This window comes from Salvelinus sp. IW2-2015, unplaced genomic scaffold, assembly GCF_002910315.2.
Source record: "Salvelinus sp. IW2-2015 unplaced genomic scaffold, ASM291031v2 Un_scaffold5470, whole genome shotgun sequence".
Classification (NCBI taxonomy): Eukaryota; Metazoa; Chordata; class Actinopteri; order Salmoniformes; family Salmonidae; genus Salvelinus; species Salvelinus sp. IW2-2015.
Genome location: NW_019946735.1, coordinates 1 through 9,904, shown reverse-complemented (window position 1 = coordinate 9,904; position 9,904 = coordinate 1). Strand labels below are relative to the sequence as shown.

The following is a 9,904-nucleotide window of genomic DNA, read 5'->3' as shown; positions in this document are numbered from 1 at the left end:
CTACCAGCTGAGTCACTCAGGACCTCCATAGCCTTGTATTCTACCAGCTGAGTCACTCAGGACCTCCATAGCCTTGTATTCACCGTGTTCTACCAACTGAGTCACTCAGGACCTCCATAGCCTTGTATTCGTCTATTTTATTCATAATAATACGTAGGCCACTACTTTTTCTAGTGTTGCTCTGAAACCAAAAGACACTGTTATTACCTTGTTTGTTTATTTGTTATTGTTTTATTGTGAAGTGTGTGTCATGATTTTTTTTTTTAAATGCGGTTTTAAATCAAGTTTGTCTGTACTCGGGGTTTGAAGGGAGACTTCCGGAGCTGTCCTTACATCGCTCTGAACCGCCAGGAGACGGACACCATGGAGTTCTTCAAGATCAAAACGCTGTCTGCTAATTCGCTGTGGGCTCTGCTGGGACACGCCCCTCAGGTTAGTGTGTGTAACCCTGCCTCGCTGCCACCGTCGTCATGACAACCAGCGCATCGTACTGAGCTGTGATTGGTTGATGCTGTTGTGATTCTGTTCGCTGACTGAAAGACCCAAACGCACGGGCTTAGAAAGAGGCGTGGCCTCTACGACTCCTTGGCCGGACTAGGATCTGATATCCGGGGCGGAGAAGACTGAAAAGCCTGTGTTGGGGTTTTAGGGTTCCCGAATGGCTCTGCGTCTCAGCACTAGAGGCTTCACTACAGACCCTGGTTCGATCCCGGGTTGTATCACAACCCGGCCGTGATCGGGAATCCCATAGGGCGGCGCACAATTGGCCCAGCGTCGTCCGCGTTAGGGGGGGGGGGGGCTATGGCTGGGGTAGGCCGTCACTGTAAAATAAGAATCTGTTCTTAACTGACTTGCCTGGTTTAAATAAAGGTTAAATATATATGTCACTTTCTATAGATACTGTCGTAAAGTTTTCCTCTGAAATTACAGGACACCACTTGAGAATATAACAGGTGAAGATGTAACCTTAAGCTGCAAGCAGAGGGCAGCTACGGCAAAGAAACTGTATTTGACAAGATCTGTATTTGACAAAATATATATATTTAACCTTTATTTAATGAGGCAAGTCAGATAAAAAAAATCTTATTTACAATGACAGCCTACGAACAGTGGGTTAACTGCCTTGTTCAGGGGCAGAACGACAGATTTTTACCTTGTCAGCTCGGGGTTTTGATTTGATTTGATACAGCTGTTTTAGGGGGAAGGGTAGGGTTGTGGCGGGTCACCAAATTTCGTCAGACAGTGATTGTCAAGCGAATATAACTGTCGGTCTCACGGTAATTGACCCATTTTAATAAACATAAACCCATTTAACATCTCCTGGCTTTCGAACACACACAGCCTACACACACACACACACACACACACACACACACACACACACACACACACTGATACAGACCTTTGGAACTTCTACTTTTGAAAAAGACCAATAAATCCATGTAATATAGTCTACACCTTCACAGTAAATCCATGTAATATAGAGGTCTAACACCTTCACAGTAAATCCATACTAAGCTTACCACTCAGTAATATATGTCTTACACCTTCACAAATAAAGTCCATTGGTAAAATAGTACCCTACATACACCTTTCACAATAACTCCATGTAATTATGCTACACCTTCACAATAAATCCATGTAATAGTAGTCTAATCGACCTTTCACATAAATGCCATGAATATAGCTACACCTTCACATAAATCCAATGTAAATATAGGTCCTACAAACACCTTTCACAATAATAATCCATGTCAAATAGTCACAACCTTCACAATAAATCCATGTCTATAGCCTAACACCTTCACAGAGCTAGAATCCATGTAATATAGCCTAACCTTACAAATAAAATTTTCCCATGTGAATATACGTCTAACACTTCACAGTAAATATCCATGTTCAATATACGCCTATATCAACCCTCACAATAACTCCATGTAATATAGCCTACACTTCACAATAAATCCCTGTAATCTAGTCAACTACACCTTTCAACAGTCACATCCATGTAATATAGCTACACTTTCACAAGAAATCCACTGTAATATAGACCTACCACCTTCACCAATAAATCATGAATATAGTCTCACCATCACAGTAAATCCATGTAATATAGTCTACACCTTCACATAAATCATGTAATTATGTCTCAAACATCAACCGTTTCACAATAATCATGTAATATAGTCTACACTCCAATAAATCCATGTAATATAGTCTACACCTTCACAGTAATCATGTCATATAGTCTACACCTTCACAGAAATCCAGGTAATATAGTCTACACCTTCACAATATCCATGTAATATAGTCTACACTACAATAAATCCATGTAATATAGTCTACCACTTCACAATAAAACCATGTAAACGATAGTCTACAACCTTACAAATAACTATGAATCTCACAATGTAAATAGCGCTACACTCCATACAATATCCAGTATTTATTTTAGAAACATGATAATGAAGAAATGCAGTCTATTTCAGAAGACAGAATAGTATACTCTGAGTTGTCCTTTATGTTAGGTCTGATCTGGCTGTTGCCTGTGGCTAGTTCATGTAGTTCATAGCTGGTCCTCCTCAGGTTTCTGGTCTAGGTTCTGGCCTTTCTACGGGAGTTTTCTCTAGCACCGTGCTTCTATAACCTGCATTGCTTGCTGTTTGGGGTTTTAGGCTGGGTTTCTTTTGTACAGCCATTTTGAGACATCAGACTGATGTAAGAGGGCTTTAATAAATAAATTTGATTGATTTACAGACACGATTTGTAGCAGATGGTAGCCTACAGCCATCTCTCAGCCGCTGACCCGGACACAACAGCGCTGTCGAGTGCTCTACCAGCCCTTCCACTCGCATACAGTCATCAGTCTCTAGCGGACCCTAGTCCTGCCCGGGGCCTCGCTGTGTTAAACATATTATATTCTCAACTAATATGGAGTAATGGAGGCCGCTGACTGGCCCTTCATCAGTACAGGTAACCCACCTTCACATACACCACTTCCATATCCACAGAGAAACATGACAGTCTTATGATGATATTCTACAATGTATAGCCGGGAGGAAGTCTCCTGCCATGTGTTTCTGTCTTGCTTACTGGGCATTGTGGGGCTTTTCTCTGCTCCAATCAGAGACTGGATGACAAGGCACCTCACCCTTGTTCCTGTCAGAATATCAGCGGTCAGAGTAGGTCTAGTATGATGTTTCTCACAAGCTGGTTCTTGTTAACGAGACACTTACTCATTTTTCTTTGTACGGAGAGGACAATGTTCCTATTATGAATGTTCAGTATGTTATTTATATTTTATTTATATATCAATACAGTCAAAACGTTTGGACACACCTACTCATTCAACGGGTTTTTCTTTTAGTTTTACTATTTTTCTACAGTGTAAATAATCAGTGAAGACTCCTCTATATATTTTTTTCAGAACATAATGAGCTCTTCAACATATAATATGAAGAGGGTCAGCGCGTTTGGGCTACACATAGCACTTATCATTACTGCTGCCCTCACTGTGAGGTTACAGCCTGCCTCATGTGGTTACAAGCTCCCTCGCTGGGCGGTTACCGCTGCCCTTCTGCTTGTTTGGTTACCCAGCTGCCCTCACTGTGGTGGTTACAGCCGCCTCGCTGTGGCGGTTACAGCTGCCCTCGCTGTGGCGGTTTACAGCTGCCCTCACTGTGGTGGTTACAGCTTGCCCTGCTGTGGCGGTTACAGTGCCCTCGCTGTGGCGGTTACAGCTGCCACTGGTTGGCGGTTACAGCTGCCCTCCGCTGTGGCGGTTAACAGCGCGCCTTCGCTGTGGCGTTACGCCTGCCTCATCTTGGGCGGTTACAGCTTTCCCTCGCTGTGGTGGTTACAGCCCCGCCTCATGCTGTGGCGGTTCAAGCGCCTCAGTCGTGGCGGTTGCAGCCGCTCGCTGTGACGGTTACAGCGCCCTCGCTGTGGCGGTTAGCCGCCTCGCTGCCGGCGGTTAACAGCCGCCTTCGTGCGGGCGGTTACAGCCGCCCTCGCTGCGGCGTTACAGACGCCCTCGCTGCCGGCGGTTAGCGCCCTCGCTGCGGGCGTACAGCCGCCCTCCGCTGCCGGCGGTTACAGCCCGCCCTCTGGCTGCGGCGTTTTGTTACAGCCGCCCTCGCTGTGGCGGTTTCAGCCGCCTTCGCTGCAGGCGGTTACACCGCCGCCTTCGCTGCGCGCGGTTCACGCCGCCCTCGGCTCTGGCGGTTACAGCCGCCCTCCGCTCTGGCGTTACCGCGCCCTCGCTCTGCGCGGTTACAGCCGCCCTCTGCTCCTGGCGGTTATCAGCCCACCTCGGCTCTGGCGGTCTACAAGCGCCTCGTGCCGCTCTGGCGGTTACAGCCGCCCTCGCTCTGGCGTTCACAGCGCCACTCGGCTGTGGCGGCTTGCAAGCCGCCCTCCCTGGGGTGGGTTGTCAGCTGCCCTCACACTGTTGGCGTTCGTTACCTCAGGATTGCTCTTCTGTATTAAAGTTGACAGCAAGTCCCAATTTTCCTGCACTTTCCCTGTTGGCAAAGTTTTCTGCAAGTGGTGTTTTGTTCCGGTAATAAAACACAAAGCACTTTTCAACAGATGAAAAACGTGGTTGTAATTACCATAGTTTTTCAAGATTTATTCATAACTAGCGGGAATATGCTCTTCAAAGAAAGCCAGTGATATCAATTAATCATCCAGTGTGTATAGTTTAAACCCCTTGCGCTTAAGAGTGTGGTAAGGAGTCCTCCTGAGCATACGCATATTACCTTGAACCAGAAGACATGGTGCAACGAACCCAGGTGTTCCGTAACTACACTATAGGGTGGCAGGCAAAGCCACTAAGCCCACTCGCAGAGCAACAGACCACTGGATGAACCGCTAACCCTATCGGTGGCTTAATTAAACTCGTCGGTTCTATTATCTCTGTCCAAACCACAGTGAAATTATCTCTGCGAGCCTAACAAGCCACAGTGGAAGAGTATGGTGGAGAGATCCCATGTTCCGCCTCTGATGAAGATGATTTCGACTAGGCCTATGGATGTATTCATTCTGTCTACTGAGTGGCTTCAGTCCACCCTCTCTCTTCCTCCACCCTCAAGCTCTTTCTCCACCCTCCTCTTCTCCACCCTCTCCTTCCCTCCACCCTCCTCTTCTCTTCCCCCTCCTCCTCTTCTCTTCACCCTCTTCCTCCTCCTCCTCCTGCTTCCTCCTCCTCCAACCCTCCTCCTCCACCCTCTTCCTCCTCCTCTTCCCCACTTCCCTCGCGTCACTCTCTTCTCCTCTTCCCCTCCTCCTCTTCCCCCTCTCTTCCTCTTCACCCTCCTCCTCACCCTCCTCCTCCTCTCCCCCTCCTCCTCTCTTCCTCCACTTCCTCCCTTCTCCACTTCTCCTCCTCTTCCCCCACTTCCTTCTTCTCCTCCTCCCTTCCTCTCTCCCATTCCTCTTCCTCCTCCTCCCCTCCTCCTTTTCTCTTTCCCTTCCTCTTCCCTCTTTTCCCCCTCCTCTTCCTCGTAGTAGTTCATCTGGTGAAACATTAACATGTGTAAAATCCATGTTTATAACTTAACACAATGGTTAGAAGATGAAGGACCGTCTACACTTGGTAACTCAGAATTTACCCTATTATATATTGAATTAGCATTGTTTAAGCAAAAATATATGCCCTCATTCTCTTTTACCTTTTTATTTTCTACGGCAAGTCGTTAAAGAACAACATTCTTATTTTCAATGACGCCTACCGGGGACGCTGGGGTTAACTGCTTGTTCAGGGGCAGAACGACAGGATTTTTACCCTGTAGCTCGGTGGATTCGATCTTAGCACCTTTGGTTACTAGTTCAACGCTCTAACCACTAAGCTACCTGCCCTCCCCTCTAACCACTGCTATGCTCCCCTCTAACCACTAGGCTACCTGCCTCCCCCCCTCTAACGCACTAGGCTATACCCGCCTCCCCCTCCTAACATCTAGGCTCCCTGCCTCCCCCCCTAACCACTAGGCTACCTGCCCCCCCCTCTAACACTAGGCTACCTGCTTCCCCCTCTAACCACTTAGGCCTCCCTGCCTCTCCCCTCTAACAAATAGGCTACCTTCCTTCCCCCTCTAACCACTAGGCTACCTGCCCCCCCCTCTAACCACTAGGACCTGCCCCCCCCTCTAACCACTAGCCATACTGCCTCCCCTCTAACCACTAGGGCTACCTGCCCACCCTCTACCATAGGCTATACCTGCCTCCCCCTCTTCACCACTAAGCTACCTGCCACGCCCCCTCTAACCACTAGGCTACTGCCTCCCCTCTAACCACTAGGCTACTTGCTCTATCCCTCTAACCACTAGGCTACCTGCCTCCCCCTCTAAACCACTAGGCTACTTGCCTCTCCCCTCTAACCACTAGCTACCTCCTCCCCCCACCCTAACTGCACCCCCTCTACCATCTACGGCTACCTGCCTCCCCCCTCTAACCACTAGGCTACTGCTCCCCCTCTAACCACTAGGCTTCACCTATGCTCCCCCCTCTAACCAACTAGGCTACCTGCCTCCCCCCTCTAACCACTAGGCTACCTGCCTACCCCTCTAACCACTAGGCTAACCTGCCTACCCCCTCTAACCACTAGACTACCTGCCTCGCCCCCTCCTACCACTAGGCTACCTGCCCCCCTCTAACCACTATGACTACCTGCCTCCCCCTCTACCACAGGCTACTGCCTCCCCTCTAACAACTAGAACCTCGCCTCCCCCCTCTACCACTAGGCTACCTGCCTCCCCGCCTCTAACCACCTAGGCTAACTGCCTCCCCCGTCTAACCACAGGCTACCTGCTCCCCTCTAACCACTAGGCTCACTGCTCCCCCTCTAACACTAGGCTACCTGCCTCTAACCACTAGGTCTATGCCTCCCTCTACCATAGACCACCTGCCGTCCCCCTCTAACTCCCTAGGCTCCCTGCTCCCCCTCTAACCACTAGCCTACTGCTCCCCCTCTAACCACTCAGCTAATCCTGCTACCCCCTCTAACCACTAGGCTACTGCCTCCCCCCTCTAACCACTAGGCTACCTGCCTCCCTCATCTAGACATAGGCACCTGCCTCCCCCTCTACACCAACTAGGCTACCTGCTCCCCCTCTAACCACTAGGCGCTATCTGCCCTCCCCCCTCTAACCACTAGGGCTACCTGCCTCCCCCCTCTAACCACTAGGCTACTGCCTCCCCCTCTAATTCACTGGCTACTGCCTCCCCCTCTAACCACTAGGCTTACCTTCCTCCCCTCCTAACCACTAGCTACCTGCCTCCCCCTTCTAACCACTAGGCCTACCCTGCTCCCCCTCTCCCACTAGGCTACCCTGCCTCCCCCCCTCTAACCACTAGCTAACTCCCCACCCCCCCCCTCTAACCACTAGGCTACTGCCCCCCCTTAACCACTAGGCTACCTGCCCCACCCCCATACTAACCACTAGGCTACCTGCCTCCCCCCTCTAACCACTAGGCTCACCTGCCACCCCCCCCATCTAACCACTGGTTCTATAATTACTGCAGGCTAACTTGATCCATCCTACCCACGCCACAGGACACCTACACAGGTCACACCAACAAACACATGCCAAATCACACACCAAACCTCGAGGAGACCCCACAAACATCACCCTCGAAACAAACGATGAAGGGTCCTGAGATCCTCAAAAGGGCTCAAGCTTTGGGCAGCACAAACACGGCGACACCTGACTGGTCACACTGGCGGTCGGAATTGCTTCGGTCCTCCACCGCAAGACACCTACAGAGAGCATATGCCCAGCTAACACCATCACGGGGCCAAGGCTGCCTGCCATCCAGGACCTTACACACAAGGGTGTAACGAAGGCCCAAAAATTGTACACCCACCACCCGACGTCCTGTCTACTTCACCGCAGGGCCGGTACAGCGGTCAATCTACGAAAAGGCTTCTTGACCAGTTCCCCAAAAACCATAAGAACCCTGACAGGTAACAAATGGCCTAACCTAAGCACCGCCGCCCATTTTCATCACGTGCCTCCCACACCGCTCTTATCCCTACTCTGGCTCGCTAACCTACTCTCCTGTTTTATCATAACGCAAGTCCCTCCAAAATATAATCATCATCTCCGCTACCAATTGGCCCGACCAACCATGCCCGCACATTGTAACTGCATTGGGTATAGGGTAATGGGTATAGGCATCAGGGGATTACGCAACGTTAAATCTGATACCCAGACTAGGTGGTAACCTGATTTTCGTCTCGACGTCTTGGTAGCAGGAGTCTGGAAGGCATCAAGGAATCTGGCGATTGTAGAATCTATAGCACTTTTGATGCCAATCCTCTTGGGGTCTGAGCAGATTATTGTGCGATTGCAAAAGTCAAAAAAGGTGTCGATAGTCCAGATTTAATGAAAACAACTATAAAGAACACCACCCCCCCTTATTCCCATGGAAGCAAAGAAACTAACGTCAGTACGTGTGCAGTGAGTAGGTTGTTTCTCCCAACCCTCCCCACGCTCTCCCCCACCCCTCTCCCACCAGCCCCCCGCCCCCGCGCTGGGAGCTGTTAACACACCACCCTTCTGATGACCTGAGGGCCCGAGCTCCAAGCTTCGGCACGGCTGGGTCTACTGACAGCCCTCCCTGTGTTTTGTGCTGGACTTTCCAGTGGAATATAAAGTCAACAAAAAGGAATATTACCTGCCATAGAGAAAGGTCCGACACAGGATTCAGGGAACTCAGTGATCCGAGACATCACCAATCCCCCCAACCGATCTTAGTCCACGCCTGATCACCCCGCCTACTCGCGCACCAAACCTGCCAAGCCACAGGACTACCGTAATAAGAGTAATTAAAAATGCTATCAGGCACCCGCCGCCGCCCGGCCCCCTCCCCGCCTCCCTAGGCTTGCCCGAAATCCCGACCTCATCGACTAGAACCTCCGGACGATACAATGCTCTTGCACTCACCAGTTCATATTTGCTATGCCGAATTCCGTGTAGACTTCCCCACACCCTGCCTGGGGAGCGCAGGGGATCACGTCCACTAGTGTCCCCACAGCGCCGAGTGAAGGTCGCCTCGACCATTTACCACTCACACCCCATAAACCTCTAAACATCAGCTCGCTCCGCCGCTCTCACCAGCTATCGCGTACCGACCGTATCCTGCCCGTCCCATACAACCTAACCTCCGCCCAATTTGACATGACATAACACCAAACCCGAAATCATTGGAAAGATTGTATACGTAACTGCTTCCGAAACGTGGGGCCACTCATTTCCTGCTCAGCCCCTCTCCTCTCGTCCGTCCCCCCCCCTCTCCACCTTCCCACTCTACAGTACACCAGTAAAGAACCCCGTCCCCGCCCTCGCTCTCCCACTCCTCCTGTTACCTCACTACCGCCCCCCGTCTTCTGAAGACTGGTTGCCGAGGTACTCACCGATCTTTTTCCACACACTATGGCAGGACTGGAGGAGTCTTTATCTGCTTCCGATCGCATTTCCCAGCAACCGGCACCAAAGCCGCAGGCACATGCTTAGTTATGCGCACAACCCAGGTACGAGACAGAAAACAAGCGACACCGGTCTCCAAAGAGATCGTGAGCCCTTTGACCTCCTCCCCCGCCACCTCCCACCCCTAAACCGCGACTCGTGCTCAGTCCGGAGACCCACTATCTCTCCCCCGCGCCACGCTCTAGCGCGCGCGGCCACTCGCTCCACCCGGCCGATGGCGGCTTACCTCACGAGCCTCGCTACGTCAGCCTCGCCACTCCTCAACTTACTCCGCTTATTTATCACTTGTGCGACGGTAGGGGAGTACGACCCCGCCTGTTCATGTTCGTCAGCATAGAAACAGCCCGCAGAGAGCCACCCCACTGACTCAGCATGACCCGCTACCCCATATCATCACCCCCACTCATGCTCAACTC

The 9,904-nt window shown here is 50.7% G+C and overlaps 1 protein-coding gene across 1 annotated transcript in view; it reads left to right on the top strand.

The window, feature by feature from the left end:
- Positions 1–474, top strand: part of si:zfos-911d5.4 (uncharacterized) — a 14,031-nt gene extending 13,557 nt beyond the window's left edge. Inside the window, exon 7 of the mRNA XM_024144556.2 lies at positions 310–474. Within this exon, the coding sequence (XP_024000324.2) occupies positions 310–474 (165 nt within the window). The remainder of the gene's footprint in view (positions 1–309) is intronic.
- Positions 475–9,904: the final 9,430 nt, after the last annotated feature.